Consider the following 19,361-nt stretch of genomic DNA (forward strand, 5'->3'; position numbering starts at 1 on the left):
TTAAACAAAGGACAAAACAAAGAAAGCTTAAAAAAAAAAAAAAAACCTCATAGAAATAAAATGAAACAAAACAAAGTCTGACCATTAGTCAAAATAATTAGATCTTACTCCCAAGTCTAATGGATATAAACTGGATGTGAAGCTGGGCAAGTCATTTCACAGGGTACTATGACAATTTGCAGATCTAAAAAATGTGAGTTAGAGACCAGCTGATATAGTAGATAGAGGAAGACATGGGTTCAAATCTCAGCTCTGATATATACTGGGATGCGTGAGCCTAGCTAAGTCACTTAACTCCTCATTAATCTAAGCAACTTTCTAAGACTAGTAGCTGCAATGAAAATGCTAAACTGCATTAGTCTATAGTTTCTTCACCAAAAGTTAGCTGTATCAGGAAAATCGAAAGTTTTACTTTCCACTGGGGAGATATAGTCCTTATCCCTATATGATAAAGAAAATCTAATTACTCATATTATGAAATTCTGTGAAAAAAAGCAACATGTAAAATTAAAATGATATAAGTTTAATGTTGTTATTATTATTTAATCATCCTCCAATTAACTTATAGCAGAGGCTATGGAAAAACCTTGAATGTTTAAGGTAACAGGCTCTCACAAGTGGATACCAAAAATAAAACAAAAACCTCTTATGTTACAAAATCATAAAAGTTGACCTTTTCTAGAACTAATTTGGGATAATAATATTGCATAACGATTAAACAAACATTTATATAAACAATAATATTAATGATATATTATTAAGTGCCTATTATATGTAAGATCCTTTGCTAGTCACTGGAGATATAAAGAAATAATTCCTGCACTCAGGAAGTTTGAATTTTTTTGCAGGATATAATAGTATTATATTAAATATATATATTGTTTTGTTGTTAGTCATATTTTAGTCATGTCCAATTCTTCATGATCCCATTTGGATTTTTGGCAAAAGACAGTGGAGTGATTTGGCATTTCTTTCTCCAATTTATTTCACAGATGAGGAAATTGAAGCAAATGAAGTTAAGTGATTTGCTCAGAGCCATACAGATATTGTCTGAGGCCAGGTTTGAATTCAGATCTTCTTGAATCTAAGACCAACATTCTGCTATTCATTCTGCCATCTAGCTGCCCATATGCCCATGAGAGACATGTGTATAAGTAAATATTAAGCACTTTGAGGTGGAACAGAGTACTAATAACTGAAATGATCAGGAAAGGCTTCCTATAGGAGGGGGATACCATAGCTTGCCTTAAAAGAACTTAGGGATCCAAATTATTAGGAATGAGGTAATTTTCAAAATTGTGTCAGAATATTAGTCAGATCTTATGGTTAATATCAGAATTATTGTCATAAAGCATTTTGTGAAGTGTAAAGGATCATATAAACTATCACAGTTATCATAATCTCAATGTTTAATTGCATTTTGAATGTTAAGCATAAAACAGTTTTATATATGAAATAAAATGAAGAAGCAATAGAGCCACAAAGCCCCTCGAGAAAATTTTTTGTTGCAACCTAGGCAGCCAAAAGTAAGAGATAAGTGAAAGGTAAACAATGAAAAGGGATGAACTATAAGCTTCTTGTCCAAGGACTAGACTTAGCTAAGTTTGGAGAGGCGCATAATCAAATTGTCTGCCAGCTCACTAATTTTTTTTTTTTTTTTTTTTTTTGCTATAGCAACTCACAAAGACCACTATATAATTATAGAAGGGTTGTAATAGGTGTGAATGATGGATGATGGACAATAATAATGATAAAAATGAAAATAACTAGCATTTAAACAGCATTTTAAAGTTCACAAAATGCTTCACAAACACTATTTCCTTTTATTATTATAACAACTTTGGGAGGCTGGTGTTATTGCTATGTTCATCTTATAGATGAGAAAATGGAGAAAGCCACAGACTAACCCAGGGTTACACAATTGCTAAGTGTCTAAAGCTGGATCTGAACTCTGGTTTTCCTGGCTTCAGGTCTAGCACTGAATCCACTGTGCAACGTTATGGATTCTTGTCCTTTAAAATATATACTTGAATGCTTATTTGAAGGGCCAAATACAATTCTACATTTGGAGGAAAAAAATTGAACCATAACTTTTCTCACATGTTTTTTTCTCCCCCATATGCACCTTCACGAGCATTACATACCAGCAAAAAGTCAACTCAATTCTGAGGCTATTTTCTCATATGTATATACTGAAATTAGACTTACCTCACAACTGCTGAGATCAAGAGAAACTCCCTTCAGATTATGATTACAAGCCAAACCCAATAACAGTGCTCTGGGAAAAGAAAAGGAAATTAAGATGAAACCACCAAACTTAAATATTTTTTTAAAAAGAAAAATCAAAATTCTGATTAAAAATGCTATCGACTTCCAGAGAAATAATCAATGGAATCTCAATTCAAGTTGAAGCATACTTTTAAAAAAGTGTTTCTTTTTTTTTTGTTTTGTGTTTTCTTTTACAACATGGGTATCATGGAAATATGTTTTACATGACTACATATATAACTCATCATCAAATTATTTACCTTCTCAAACAGGAAGGAGGGGAACAAATATCAACACTTTAAAAAATTACAATTTTATTTCCATTTTTTGACAACACTGATAAAATGGCTCTATAGTTTTCTTTGGTCTTACACAGTAAGTTCTATCATAAATGCAAAAGTCAACAGAAACGCTATTCCTATGCAAATAAACCAACAGTAAAAACTAATTGCATACTGAAATTAAATGGAGTTCAAAGATAATTCCCACCTGCATTTACTTTAGAGCATCATTAACAATGCTTAGATTATTAGGTAATTGTTATCAGAGCAGTAAAGAAGATAAAAGACAGTGTTCCCAACGATTTTATTTTTGAGTACAGAAGCCATGTCTGTGTTATTATTCCAAAGCTTAAAATTAACGAGTTTAAGAGATGAAAGAAGATAGAGACTATTTTACTTATGATTAAAAAACATCCTATGAAAATCCACTCATTCTCTAATTCCATATTACTGTGATCTCAGAAAACTATAGTTTAAAGCTCTCTTTTAAAAAGGGAATAATGTTGATTCACCTCACAATCATGTATCTGCCTCCCACTCAGCATGAAGTGACTAAATGAAAATTATTAAAACGTTTTCCTTGTATGTGGTCATGAGTTCAGATCTCATTAATCCTGATTTTGTAATCATTTGGACAAAAGCCCAGATGAAATTAGCTTTAGTAATATCAACAATGAAATAATTTAACATGCAAATTAACAGGATAAAAGACTCCTAAAGGAATATATTTGCTAAAATCAAATATTACTCTAACTGCACCTACATGCATATAAACATATAATATTTTAGTTACTAGCTGATTATTATCTATTCACAAAAGTATTGCCATAGGATTTCTATTTGGCAGTATTGTGCTAAATAAAACAGAATTTCTTTCAAAATACAAAGTGCAGGGGGCAGTTAGATGGTGTAGTGGACAGAGAACCAGTCCTGAAGTCAGGACGACCTGAATTCAAATCTGGTCTCAAACACTTAACACTTCCTAGCTGTCTGACTCTGGTCAAGTCACTTGACCCCAATTGCCTCAGAAAAACAAAATAAAACAACCCCACTCCCCCCCCAAAAAAACCCCACCAAAATGTGAGTAATTCAATCATTTCACTAATCCAAACTTCACTTCCCCAAATAATAACAATAAGAAAAGTATTGAATTCATTCCATTATGTGTACACTTTTTTCCTTTCTCCTAACTCTGCAGTCTCTCAGAACATGACTACATGTATGCTTATAAGTCAGCAGATTAAAATCAGTAAAGAAAAAAAAATTAAGTAATATAAAAATCTTTTTTTAAAATTTATATCATATCTAAAAATAATTCACTTTTAACTCAGTTATTTTAACTTTGAGAAGATAGCATCCAAATAATCTCTCTTAACTGTACCAGAGCATATCTCAAAAGACACTTTTCTTCAAGATACATCTTTACATCATTTTTAAATGAATCAGTTCCTTTCAATTCATACATTGTCTTCTTTATTTTCTTGCCTCATGTCCATTTTTCCACTCCTTTTCTTTCTTTCTTTCTTTTTTTTTTTTTTTTTTGGCTGAGGCAATTGGGGTTAAGTGACTTGCTCAGGGTCACACAGCCAGTAAATGTTAAGTGTCTGAGGCCAGATTTCAACTCCTGATTTCAGGGCAGGTGCTCTATCCACTGTGCCACCTAGCTGTCCCTATGCATTCTTTTTCTAATTCTTTTTTTTTTTTTCTAATTCCATTATCTTTTGTTCAGAGAGCAAAATTGGAAAGGGGGTGAGGGGGAGAAAGGAGAGAAAATGGAGAAACTCACATACACACACATATATACTCAAATATATGTATGAAATATACCTCCCAAAGTAATAGAATCCCTTATTCTTAAGGATTATTGGGAAAGATGGGCATATATTATTGATATATGGATTTTGATACTTTCTTTATATTTTATCATTTAAAAATTTTGGCTTGAAAATATCATTGGGAAATTTGCATTTTTATTCTAACACTACATTTTAATGGTGCTTTTGAAAGAAAAAATCTACTTTTTTTTTCCTTTTAATGCTTTTCCCTGATAAAGTTAAGACTATATATCCATTAAGATCTTGAATTAAAGCAAGTCTATAATTGGAAGAAAACGAGGGGCTAGGCCAGCAAAAATAACTAATTCAGTAGAAACTGTCATTTACTGAAGAACCAAATTGTACTGGACAGCTTTTTTAAACAAGTTGCTTTATTTATCTTAATTCTTTTATAAACAAACCTTGATTCATTTAATAATTTTCTTTCTTCAAAGACCCCTGCAAATATGTAACCCTTAGACACCAAATGATAGTTAAGTTTTAGGTTTTAATCTCTTTGCTTCTGAATTTAATTCTATGTATAATTATTTTTCAAAGCACTGCTAAATAAATTTAGTAAAAAATACCAAGCCAAAAATTTTTAAAAGGAGAAATAATTAGTATAAATTGAATCCTTAATGGCAAGATACCTAAAACAATAACCCTGAGATATTTCTGAAGCACATCATGCATTCTCTCCTGCAGAGCTCTAAGAAAAACATCAAGGCACAGAAACTCAATGGTTTTTGAAGTACGCTTGAAATGCTTTAGCTTGGATGAAAAACATGGATGGCCTCAAATGAAAGGCCAAGTAATGAAACAAAAATTTTCCTGCTTTTAAAAAATAATCATTAGACTTGCCCAACAACTCTACTAAAAGAAAAATAGACAAAAACAGTGTGAAAACATTCTGAGGAAAACAAAGTTATTATTTCACAATCCAAAAAAGTTAATGTCCAAAACTGTTTCTGATCACCTGCATATTTCCATTCTGCATGCAGTTCTTTTACATGTACCTATTACCAAACTCTGCTTTAAAACCAAACTTTGTATAATTCCTATTCCACTAATGCAGAAATGTTTACTTATTTCTTTTCAGAAGTATCATTAACATGATATTTAATTATTACAATTAATATTATATATCATAATCATTACAGAAAAAAAAATCATTCAAGTCTGTGAAACTTTATTTCTAGCATACATGCAGAAATCAACCCAGCCTACTAAGCATCATTATTTTTAATACTCTTTCACATGGTAGTACCCACAAAAGTAAAAAGGTTTATTGAATTGGCATGATTATAATTTTTAGATAAGTAATGCTTTTTCGCAAACATGTTATGAAATATGCTATCTAGATACAGCAAAGTCTCATGTAAGTGGTATAGGAATGGAGTGTTCTCAGTCATTAAGTATTCAAGGCATTACAACATTGTAATATATACTATATTCAAATTACCAGTCCTTTAAAATTTCAAATATAATATACTCAGAATTATTCTGAACATAACCAATGCTAGTGATTATGACCCTGGGATATTACATATCCTGAAATCCCCTCTATACTCAAAAAAATTTTTAACCTATTACTGTCACACATATGTACACAAATAGAGAATTCTCAGTAAATATAATTCTGCATTTTTACAGAAGCAGCTTGCTATTTAAAATTTGCATTTAACAACCTGTATAAAAATCAGTTTAAATACCTCAGAAGTCAACTAAAAATAGCTAGCTGTAGAATTTTAAAAAAATATCTTTACAATTAGGAAATACAAGTAAGCAAAAAGTGTAATCAGGGTTTATACATTATTCTGAGGTCTACTTTTTTCCCCTTTTTGTATTCCTTTTTATAGTTCAAAGTTATTTATCACTTTTAAAACAGCATACAGTAATTCATTGGTTTGTGGTGTCTTCCATTTAGTCATTCTCCAATTTGAGGGCATTTAGATAATTTGAAGTTTCTTCCACATATTACTTCTAGCAGATATAAACACTTTAAAAATTGACACCATAAATAATGCTTATTGCACCACTGAATGCAATTTAATACAAATATAAGAAAATCTTTGGAGACATGGCAAGAAACTTTACATAATTACACCACACAGATTTTAAAAATTATATTTAGGGGAATAAGACAACTTCTGCTACATCTATATATAACACAAAATCTTCCAAGTTATATATAATGGACTAGCCTTTCTACACTATAAATATTTCATCTTCTGAGTTTTCATCTTCTGAGTTGGAAAATCTTAGTATAAATGTGATCATCTCTTTATTTTTTAATTAAAATTTATTTTACACAAAGATCCATCTTCTTATCTTTTCACCATCCCTATTACTTGTTATAAAATAAAACAAAGCTTATATTATAAGTAAATCAAGGCTAACTGATCACATTTTTAAAAATGACCATTGTTTTAAAGACTGCCAAATACTTTATTTGGCAATGTAATACTGCTTTGATAAGTAATTATTCTATAATTTCAGTATAATTTGGGAAAACTGTCATGTCCTCAATGATTTTGGAAAGATCTCAAAACATACACAATTGGATAAATGCCTGATTCAGAATAATATCATAATTAAAGTAAATGCCTAATTTTTTAAAAGAAAAACTAACTTCTTACATTGTCTACAGCCCCAAATGATAGCTGAAGAAAATGCAGCGGTGAAATAGAAAAAATATTGACATTCTGTCAAAAGTTTTGTTTGTATGTGGTTTTTTTTTTTGAAGGGGGGGATTAGTTATGGGGCAGACAGAGAACATGAGCAAGGACATTATGCCTCCATCACAACTATTTAGAAAGACAAATTGTTCCAAAGATAGTTTAATTCTATTGCCCGCATAATAATAATATCAAATTTTTGATTATGTGTGACAATGAAGGACAGCGGGCATGACTGAAAGCCACATATTCCTCAAGTTTCATTTTACAAAATATTCTCAACTACCAATCATTTCACTGGTACTTCTAAAACACCAGTCAAATTGATTAATTTGAATTTTGTGTTCTACTTTGATGCTTTTATACCATTGAAACAAACAAAACACAGCTAGTTAAAAGAAAGGATCTAGCTAATTCAGAAACTAGATAATTTGCCTCTAAATAAATATATACATAACTGTTCTAGAGTTTGCTTATCATTAAGTTAGAATGCTTGATATCAAGACTAGAAACAACCCAACAATTTACACTCAAAATTATGTGAAAGAAGATTCTTGAAGAGTAGTGAAGTAAAAAAAATGATCCTTGTGAACAAAGATTTCATAAAGGAAATAAGTAAAGGCATCAGGTGAGGGAGATCATTTTATTTCAATTTGCTAATAGCATCAAAATTGTGGATCTCACTCTCCTAGTGGTCAAAAAGAACCTGACAGAGACTTAGAAACATTGGCATTTTGATCTGCCCACTAAGCTTGTGGATTACATCTCCTATTCTTCAATAAAATCATCCAGAAAATTGAACTTCAAAAGCTGTAAAGAAAAAAAGAACATGACACTTACTTTAAAGGCTCAGGAGAAAGTTTAGTGCCTGAAAGGTTGATTTGCATCAAGGCAAGAGAACTGCTGAAAAACTGTTTGAAAGATGGGGGTACATCTTTCCCTTTCCTGTAAATCAAAAAACATAACAGGTTAGCACTGACAATTTCACAGAAATATATAATTCCAAAATGGCCAGTGTTGACAGATACACAATTTCCCAATGGCTACACACAAATCCTTTGTGAATTAATGGATGGAATGGCCAAGTTTTCAGAAGTATTTTAAAGATGAAAATAGCAACAACAATCCCAAATCAATTGATGGGATAATGAAATAACAATCTAACATGTGATCTATGCCAGTGAGAAAAATCAATAAGATCTCAGAGATACTGAAGTATAAAATTATGAATTTTTTAAGGGATAAAAGTAGCCAGTGAAAGGAGGTCTCATTTGAACAGAGTAATTACTGATCATTTGATGATGCTGACAATCCCTACCATTGGTAGTGTTAGCAAAGGCAATGAAATTTATGGGCAAATAATCTTTGAACTACTATGATCTGAGACAAATTAGTAAGCAACATGAAAAATAGAAGTAGCAACAGACCACATATTCTCTTACTCAATTATTATATTTCTAAACATACCAATCCCATTTGATTAAGCTCATGCCCATTTTCCCACAAGAATGACAAACAAGGAAAATATCCACAAACTCCAAATACATTCTATGGCCTTGAGAAAAGAAGGAAAGGGAATGAAATCAGTGAACACTATATCACCACGTAATCCAGGTTTTAAGAGGAACAGATTGGTTGGAGTAAGACTACTGCACTACTGATCTTGAATATTTTCTCCATTCTGTTCAGTGGGTATTGTGCTCACATCAAAAACAACACACTACTATTCTTATCAATTTTTGAGAAAAGTTAATACCAGAGGGGACACAAAATTTCAGGCTAATTAAGGAAAAAAGGAATTTTGCCATTTTGTTCTACTTGAATAAAAGAAAAATTAACACCTCTCTACTTGTATTAATAGGATTAGAAATTTCCAACACTTTTCACAATAATATCAATATCAATACAATGTTCTATGTTTCTAATCACTGATTAATTTTAGTAATCTAACAGAATTGAATTGTTCTTTGAATTAATTTGTCCTTCTGTTCTTTTTCTTGTGAAATAATCTTTAGTAAGGTCATAAACTCTATCCTTATCTGTTAGGAAATCAGTTTATTTCATCTATACCATTTGAATTGTTCTTTGAATTAATTTGTCCTTCTGTTCTTTTTCTTGTGAAATAATCTTTAGTAAGGTCATAAACTCTATCCTTATCTGTTAGGAAATCAGTTTATTTCATCTATACCATTTAATTGTTCTCAAGAAGGTAATGTTCTTTTAATTAAGAGACTGTGAGTCTTTTATATACAAGTATTTTATTCAAATCAGGTGAGCTTTCTCAATTTTTTCTCATCTAAATACACTTCTACATATCCATTCACCAAATCAATCATTCAGTTCCGTCTAAATTGGTCTGTTTTGTGGTCTTCTGAGGTTAGTGAATGACATAGATTTACAATTTGAGCCAAAAAGCAAAAATTTTGTCAGTCCTTGCAGGAGATGAACCCTATTAAATATATGATAATTTCTTTATTCAGTCCAGCACTTTGGGTATTCCAGTGATTTCTACCCCCAATATCTTTTCACCTATTCTCTCTGTAAACCTCTTATCCTAACTTATAGGGAGAAACTGCTTAAACAGAATTTATACCACCATTTTGACAATTTAAATACCTTTATGATTAAGTGTAAAATATAGTACATTTTATGATATATATATATATATATGTCTATATATATATAATTAAATATATGTAAATATAAAGTATGTACTATATTTGTATACTCCCATAATACATATACTACCTTTATATTTATATAAAATACTTCATATTATATATAATCAAATATAGTATATTGTACATTAAATCAGAAATTTAAATTCTCAAATTGCATATGCAGATTAAAGTATACAGTCATTTATATGTCATTCTCAGAGATAAGATTTTCAGAAAATCAGATACATAACTCTTTTTGAGCACAAGAATTTGGTTTTTTTATTTACTATTTTTAATGGACATTTAATATTACACATACTTCCCTGCTTTTTTAAAAGAAGTATACTGAACTTAATATAAATCTTTAATGATTTTAGGGTAGTTGTAGATAAGAACACTGCTGTATTTATTTTAAATAAATGAAATAAATATAGTGATGGCCTCAGGGACTGTGGAGATGCAACCAATGTCCTCTTTAAGACAACTCTCCAAGTTGTAGAAGAGTTGCTGATCAAAATGAGTAAAGGAGATTTTCCCATCAGAGCTTCCTTAAACTGTCAAACCCTTAGATCCAGAACAAACCTTAACAACAACAACAACAAAATAAACCTTTAAGATTTAACACCATTATGCAATGATTACTGCCTTTTAGGTTGTGTTGGAAAGCCATTATTTGAAATTTCTTTGACAAAGAAAAGATTTCATTGTTTGATACATAGTTGAAATTAATGATGCTTAGTAGTAATTCCATACCGGTGTGAAAAGACAGTTCTGGAGAGGCTGAGGACAGCTAAATGCTGAAGGCACCCACGAAGGAGTGCTGCACAGACCTGAAAAGCAAAATCATCAGCTTGATTATCAAATATCTTTGAAATCAGAAATCTATTTTACTCAGTAGAAATTCCACTGTATTACAATTTAATGGTCACTGACACACCAAGGAACCATAAGAAACTTTACCATGTCCAGGGCACACTCCGTGTTGGATAAATCAAGGTGAGCAATGGCATTTGGCTGAGCCAAAAAGTTGTACAGGTACTTGAAAAAGAAGAAACAACAAGCAATTTAGTTTTACCACAAAAAAAAAAACAGTTAAAAAAAAAGACCAACTTTTTCTATCAATAAAAAATTAGAAAATCTGCTCATATTACTTCTATAACTTCCCTATCTCCAATAAGACATCACAGTTTGTTACAATTCTATAATTCTAAAATCCAAATTCCAGATAATATTTAGTATAAAACTAAGTTTTAGCTAAAATATGAGAAACCTCCAAATGATATCAAGACTCCCCAAGCACTTCTCTGTCATGCATCATTAGATTTGCTTGATTAGCTCAGTTTATGCCATATCATTCTGAAAAGTGCTAATTAATTTTAATTCCTGAGATTGAAATGCCACCTGAATTACAGTCATTCTCTCAAAATGCTAATCAATTTTGAAGGTTCAAATGAAGTCTTGTACTCTGTTAGGATCACACTAATTTGAATCTGAACCATATGATGCTCTCTGGCTAGTCTCTGCTTTGACACCCATGATTTTCATCTCCTGAAGCACTTTAGAAATCTAATAGGACAGATCTGACAGAACTATTAGTGAATTAAAAAATTTCTCACCCACAGCTGGGCAAACTCCACTTTCATAGGTTACACACAGCCTTCCCTTCACACAAAGGCTGAAAGTGGAGAATTGTAGCCTTATTCAGTGTGCATGTGAAAAGTTAAAAATTGAAACCTTGTGATCTTTCTCCATAATGAAATTAAATAGTTGTATATATGCCAAGAGGCACTGTGAAAAAAAGGACAAGCTCATCTTCTACTTAGCTAAGAGTCTTGTAGATGTTGGCCAACATTCATTAATTTTAGAAACTTCAATTAGAGAGAAGATATGGCAATATGGCTTTACTCAGCCTAAAGGAGGTTATCTTGAGATAAACAGACTTTCAAAGTACATTCACACTAAGTTATGAATACTCCTCATTTGTGATAGAACAATGCCTTGCCCCCAGCAGATGTTTAAAAACTGGTTGAATCAAAGGCATCAAAGGTAGCAATATATGATACTCAGAATTAAAAAGGCCTCAGAGAAAGACATGGATCCAAGTCCTCTCTCTTATTCAAACTGACTGACTGACCTAGGACACCTCAATGTTTTAGTCAACTCTCTGACTAGAAATTAAAGCTCTGGCAGAAGGAATTTCATGTAACAGTGAAATCACACATACTATTCCTATGAATTGCAAACAGTTCTACAATGTCCATCAATTCTCATCCTACCCAAAAAACACCATCTTAGATAACTGATACTGTTCCCATTTAATTATACTTTGGTCACACAGAATTTAGAGATGTTTAAATTGATTCTCATTTAATTTTAAATTTCTAAAATTTATTTCACTCCAACATTTCTTACAATTAATTGTTTAGCATCTTATTAACTGTCTAAATTAGGTCTTTGTATACATCCTTTTAGATGGATGATAGCAGGAATGGATCATCAGTTAAGATGATAACCAAGGATATCAGTCATAATTTACCAAAGGAAAAAAAAATTTTTTTTCAGGACAGTAAGGATGTTGGGAAGAAGGATAACAGAAAAAGAAGAAAACAAAATAGGAGAGAAATGTGCTTGGTGACATCAAAATTCTTGAAATGATAATTAAATTACTTATAAGAATCACAAGTCTTCTCCTTAAGGTTTGACTGATTATAATTTAATCAGCTTGGCTAGTGATGGTCATCTCCATAAGATGACAGCCCCTTGGGAGCAAAGGCTGTTTTGTATTTCCAGTTTGAGAACAGAGCCTTGAAATTAATAGTTGCCTAATGAATGCTTATTGAATTGCAATGAATCCTGATCAAAGGTAAAAGTCAGGACTCATCATGATTATCAGTTTTTATCCAGTTTAAGACTTGATTAATTTATCATACTGAGGAGAGCTGCTAAATATTTACATTATTTCTCCATTTCTTAATAAGCTTGAGAAATCCATTGTTTTAAATTTTTCAGAATATTTTTCTCTCGCGCTTGCTTCAAGGACTATAGATAACTAAACTCCAAGAAAATAACTATCATTAAGGATGGCTGCTTCTGAAATAACAGAATATTATAGGATTATTCAATTAAGTTTATTCTACTATAACATGCTTAAATGATATAGTACAACCAACGTCTCCATTTGCTAAGGAATAGTAGAAGGTATAAAATTCTGGACCACATGGCTTATCTGACTGATGTTCTGCAAATTATGATTTTAAAAAAAAGCACACTTTAAAACAAAAGTAAAGTATTATAATATCCAAATGAACTACAAAAGACATATAAAAAAAAAAAAGGAGGCTATCTGCAGCCAGAGAAAACTGATAGATATACAGAATGATTTTACACAAACACACAAACACACAGACACACACACATAATTTGTGTATAATGGTATTCTTTGGGGAAGGACAGGGAGGAAAACTTACATGATAGTTATAATTACTAAAAACCAGGTTAGTATTGTCAATAGCATGGATTTCATACTTATACAGATGGAAGGGAATGAACTAAAGAACTGTCTTTAGGAATCACATATAATCATAAAAATACAATTTTGTCCAAGAAGCCAAATGTTATGTAACAAGCAAGTCTTACCGAGAGGTCATCTCCCCGAAGAGCGTTCCCTGAGAGATCTAAGTGGGTGAGGGTGGTAGCAATTAGCTGGTTGGCACTGAGTGATTGAGAAAGGCTATTCACCCCTAAAATATCAAGAAGAGTTAAGTTCAGTTCCTCTTTAAAGGGAGCAAGACCAGGCTTATTATAAATTTCCTGTAAATATGCTAGCCCCAGCAACTCAGACAGAATGAAGAAAAAAAGGAGACAGCAATTCAGATTCCCAAACTTTTATTTTGTTTTAATAAAAGCTATCATAGAAATAAGGCTTAACTTATAACTAAACCACATATTTAAAAAAATAAGTAGAGATGGCTGCACGTTATCTACCCAAATCTCCCCTCAGCTCTGCACTCAAATATTGTTTTGTTAGCAAAGATAAAATATTAGAATGGACCCTTAGAAATAATAATCCAAATCTTATTATGCAAATGAGAGAACTATGGCTATGAGAAAATGAGTGACCTGTTCAAAAGCAAACATGTAGGAAATAACATAAAGAGGATTCAAATGCTATTTTTCCCAGGTTCAATCTAGTTTTTCTTCCATACCACCAAAAAGCTTAAACTATTTCATGCCTGAAATACTACAAATAAGTTAATTGTTCAAATTTATCTTATTCTAAAAACTTGCCAAGTAATTTTGCAAACCAAATGTAATATTTCAATTATAAATGTGACTATTAAGAAATATAAGGATAAATAAAACAGAAAGACAGATACAAAATCTGATGTTAACAATATAAATTATGTTAATGAGTTACCAATTTGTCAGGATAGTAATTTATATTGATGTAGTTAGTCTAGTAATAATTGATAATGATGTTAGCAAAATATTAATTAATAAAATACTTTACTCCTTATATTCACACATTTACTCAATACAACATTAAACCAAAATTTACTCAGTATCATTGAAAGTACAATTTAGGATAATAGTAGAAGGGTAAAGATATCAGTCCTAATACTTTATCAGGTGAGAACACATTTCTGATATGAATTGGTATGAATAATGACTGGATAACTCCTGCATCTACTTCAGTTATTATGAGAATCAACTGTGAATTTATGTAGTGTGCTTTTCAAACCACAAAGCTTCATAAATATATTTTTTCTAGAAGTCTAAAATATCAAGAGAGGCTGTGTTTATGAAAAATGGCCACCTTGCTCCAGCTTTTCTTATTACTGATAAATTTGTATCTGCTATGACAAAAGCATATGGAATGTACCAGTCTCATATTAAAATAAACAATTATCTATTATTCTCTCTACTACATAATGAATGTTATGCCAAATACTCTAAAAAATATTAGGGAAATCATTTTTCTTTAAACCATTCTGCTCTGGAGTGTGACAAAACTCAATAAATGCAGAGCTGAATTAGATGGCCAGAATCACTCCTGACAGCAAAATGTTTCTTGACAAGTATGGGCACTTGGCAGTAGGCCAGGCTCTAATATGTTAAATGATAATGTTATCTGGTGAGCTTAATGCTAGTATAGTAAAAAGGGATAATTCCTTTCTGTCTCCTCCATATATAAATAAACACAACAATAGCAGGAAATTACAAAAATGTAGAAACTGAAAACTTAGATCTATTCTAAATATAGATTTACACCCAAGATTTGGGCTTTCTAGTAATTTCAACAATATTCTTGATTTTAATAAAGGAGTGTTTCCAGATGGATATTTCTAGACAAAATTAGAATGAAATAATGTAGAAACTAGAAAATTATCATTTAGTGATTATCTGTGGAAGAGATAAGGTATTGATTTGGGAGAATTTGGGAGATGATATCGGAATAATGAAATTAAATTGAAAAATATAATAAAATGAAATATAAAATAAGGAAATAGAATTGTCTAATAGTCAATTCTTATAACTACTACTTAAGCATCACCAATTCTTCAAGACTAATTTCTATTTTGATTCTAAAATTACTTGAAATTCAACTCAAAGGTGAGTGAGAACAAAATCTTTTAATAAGATTAATTTTTAATTTTAATAAGAAGAATCACTCATATTTATATAGCATTTTAAGATTACCTTAGAACTCTATGTGCTAGATAGAGCAACTATTATTATGGCCTTGGGTCATAATAACTTGTAGGAGCTACCACTTAAGTCTACAAACCAGACTTAAGGAAAAAGCCAAAGTCAAGAGAGGAAAAGAAAATGAGAAAAGAGTAAAACTGAAAAATAACAAAAAGGGATGTGATTCTCACGTTAGTGTTCCTTTTCAGAAAATTCCATTTTCCATTCTTTTATCAAAACTTCATAGGTGTAGCCCATAGTCAGTAAGAGTTGATCATTAATGCCTTCTGGGGATACTGACATAATTTACAATGGACTGTGGGATTTCAGTGAAACATCAGAAGAATCTTAATGAGACCTAGAATAGGTCTTGCGTTTGAGGATGGTAATTGCAGTTATAGTGACCCAATGAATATTAATATAAAGAAAATAACTCAGACTATCAGTAACATTTTCAAATATATGGATTTTACATATGAAGAAAAGAACAAAATAGGAAACAGTCACAAAGGCCTTAAAAATTTTAGTAGTTGTTGTAACAACTCTTAAAACAATCAATGGTAGGATGGGTGGGGTGAATCTATTTGCTATTTAAATGAACCTATTAACATGTTTTCATTCAAGAGATGAAAAATCACTTTGAAACAAAGGAGATTTTTGTTCAGATAAAAGCTGGCAGCCATGACTTTTGATGTTCTTTTTTTTTTTTTTTCCTGAAATTCTGTCACTCTGTAATTCTTACAATTGTTGGAAGGGACCCAGTTTCTACAATGACCTAAGGTAGTCATTCTAATTCTTTGTCTAATCATCTTTCACTGTTGTAAAAGTCACATTCACATGAATGAATAAGCCACTTAACACTGAGCATCATTATCATAGGATTCAATTTCAAGTGGAAAGGAGGAAGGAAGGGGAAAAGCACTTCTAGAAATGACTATGATATAAATAAAATGGCTGTTTTGTACAAAAAACAAAAAACAAACAAAAAAAAGAAGACATTTTCAAGGATGATAAGGAATGGAGTAATCAAAGAAAAAGTCTTTATTAATCAAGACTGATAGCTTTGAAGAACTTGTATGACACTGGGAAAGTTAATTAAATCTCCTGGGCCTTATTTTCTTCATATGTGAGACATTTGAATGGGCCAATAACTCCTCTAAATTTATGATGATATGAAAATTTACTTTTAAGAAAACTGGAAAGAAGTTAGATAATAGGAGACACAATAGGATTCCTTTCCTAAGTTACCCAAATAATGTAAACAAATCCTTTCCCAAAAAATCTCAAAGGGCTTTGTAGTTTTTATTGTTCAGTCACTTTTCAGTCATGTCCAACTCTTCATGATCCCATTTAGGGTTAAAGGATTCAGGAGTGGTTTACCATTTCTTTCTCCAGATGGGAAATTGAGACAAACAGGTTCAAGGTAGCTGCCCAGGGACATACAGCTAGGAAATACCTAAGGCCAGATTTGAACTCAAGAAGATGTCTTCCTGATTCCAAGTCCAGTCCTCTGTCCACTGTACCACCTAGCTGCTCAGCATTTTTTATTGTATTTTATAGTATAATTTACTGTTTTACCTAATACTGGATCTATAATCAAAGGATCTAAATCCAAATGTTTCCCCTGATATTACTTGTGTGAATTTGAGCAAATCTAGTTCTCAGTATCATGGAGATGAATGAGTAAACAGAGTTCTGGCTTTGGCACTGATTTCAACACCTGACTCAAGCATTATTTATTAGCCATATGACAATGTAAAATGGGACCAATAATAACACCTGCTTCAATTACAAGGATCAAGGGAAGATAGCATACATAATGTCCTTCATAAATAATACAGCACTATAAAAATACTCTTTAGCTATACCATGCTAGAGAGCCTCCAATGGATTTGCTGACCATAGTGTCTGTCTTGGGATTATAGAATTTGGGTCTGGAAAAGACAGAAAATATCTGTCATTGCCAAGCTGAAGGCATCAAGAAGGTAAAATATTTTGTCTTAGGCCTCATAGGAAATTAGCAACTGTCAGATCTTTTAATGCTCCCCAATGCTCATTCTACTATATTGCTACTTTTGTCTTTTGCTTATTTTAGGAAACTAGTAACTACTTAATTTAGTTATATAGTTAATTTAGTATTCATTAATATAGTTTACTAAATACTTGGGGCAGCTAGGTGGTGCAGTGGATAGAGCACCTAGTCTGCAGTCAGGAAGATCTGAGTTTAAACCAAGTCTCATTCACTTACTATATGATCCTAAAAAAGTCACTTAACCCTGTGTGCCTCAGTTTCCTCATCTGCAAAATAAGGTGGACCATCTATAAATAAAAAGATGACTGTCAAGACTGAATGTGCACCACAACATAGTATTTTCACCTTTTTATTGTTTGCTTGCTTTTTGTTTTCTTTCTCATAATTTTTCTTTTTGATCTGTTTTTCTTTTTTCGCAGCATAATAATTGTAGAAATATATATAGAAGAATTGCAAATGTTTAATATATATTGGATTCCTTGCAGACTATGGTACGGAGTAGAGAGAAGGGAAAGAGAAAAAAAATTGGAATACAAGATTTTGCAAGGACGAACACTGAAAACTATATATAAATATAAAAAGCTAAAAGACACAAGCTGGAGAAAGAAGTGACAAACCACACCAGTATCTTTGCCAAGAAAATTCCAAATGGGGTCATGAAAAACTATCCATGATTGAAAAACTATTGAATAAAAATTAAATACTTATTCCTGCAGAACTATGTACTGATGAATTTCTTTCTTCATTCATATTCCTTGATATTTTACACATGTAAGCTATGATGCTGAGTGAGACTTTTCTTGTATATTCTGGCAGATGAGTTTAATCATTAACATAAAAATCTGATCATGTCACTAAACCACTAAAATCTTTTTTTAGATTTTTAGTCTAAAAGCTCAGAAATCACCTAGTCCAATCTCAATGGAAAGTACATTATCCCTGATAAGTGATCATCCAGCATTTGTATTGATGAAATAGTTACCTACTAATTTCTGAGATGAATGGTACAGGTTGGGATCCACAGAGGTAATGACCTCAGTGTATTTAATTCAGTGTCATCATCCAGTTCTGATGGACATGGCCATCCTCAGCAACGAGATCAACCAAATCATTTCCAATGGAGCAGTAAGGAACTGAACCAGCTACGCCCAGAGAAAGAACTCTGGGAGATGACTAAAAACCATTACATTGAATTCCCAATCCCTATATTTATGCCCACCTGCATTTTTGATTTCCTTCACAAGCTAATTGTATAATATTTCAAAGTCTGATTCTTTTTGTACAGCAAAATAACGTTTTGGTCATGTATACTTATTGTGTATCTAATTTATATTTTAATGTATTTAACATCTACTAGTCATCCTGCCATCTAGGGGAGGGGGCGGGGGGGTAAGAGGTGAAAAATTGGAACAAGAGGTTTGGCAATTGTTAATGCTGTAAAGTTACCCATGCATATAACCTGTAAATAAAAGGCTATTAAATTAAAAAAAAATAATAATTCAGTGTCATCACACACATTGGAAACATCATATAAACTGAATGGGAATGTATTATTAAAGGGACACCTATGTAGTCCATCTTCTTTGTAGGCATCTCCATTGCTCTGAAAGCTATTTATGAAAGTGAATTACAGTAAGACCTTAATACAATAAGTGTAGTTCTTTCTAATCACATAGAGTTCAAAGGTTCAGAAAAAAGTCTGATTTTTCATTTCACAAAATCACTACTTCAAATTCACAAAATATTCTTTCTGGCACCTTATCCCATAAAACTGTTATTCTAACCAGTTGTAGAATAATGAATTCATCATTAGCTCTGTGAATGAGTTGCAATTCTATTCCCAACCATATCACTTTATTTTTCTTGCTTTTAATTATCCTATTCTTAGAACATAAAACATTTAAGATATTATCTTTATATTGTGAAGAATAATATGACCC

The 19,361-nt window shown here is 31.5% G+C and overlaps 1 protein-coding gene across 6 annotated transcripts in view; it reads right to left on the reverse strand.

Annotated features, from left to right (window-relative positions):
• CARMIL1 (capping protein regulator and myosin 1 linker 1) overlaps window positions 1–19,361 on the reverse strand; it is a 344,450-nt gene that overhangs the window by 108,293 nt on the left and 216,796 nt on the right. For all 6 annotated transcript variants that reach the window (XM_031946771.1, XM_031946768.1, XM_031946772.1 and 3 more), the window contains exons 13-17: window positions 13,338–13,441; window positions 10,662–10,739; window positions 10,455–10,531; window positions 7,882–7,986; window positions 2,209–2,278 (exon numbers count right to left, since the gene is read on the reverse strand). In XM_031946771.1, coding sequence (XP_031802631.1) covers window positions 2,209–2,278; window positions 7,882–7,986; window positions 10,455–10,531; window positions 10,662–10,739; window positions 13,338–13,441 — 434 coding nt within the window. The remainder of the gene's footprint in view (window positions 1–2,208; window positions 2,279–7,881; window positions 7,987–10,454; window positions 10,532–10,661; window positions 10,740–13,337; window positions 13,442–19,361) is intronic.

This window comes from Sarcophilus harrisii, chromosome 1 (genome assembly GCF_902635505.1).
Source record: "Sarcophilus harrisii chromosome 1, mSarHar1.11, whole genome shotgun sequence".
NCBI lineage: Eukaryota > Metazoa > Chordata > Mammalia > Dasyuromorphia > Dasyuridae > Sarcophilus > Sarcophilus harrisii.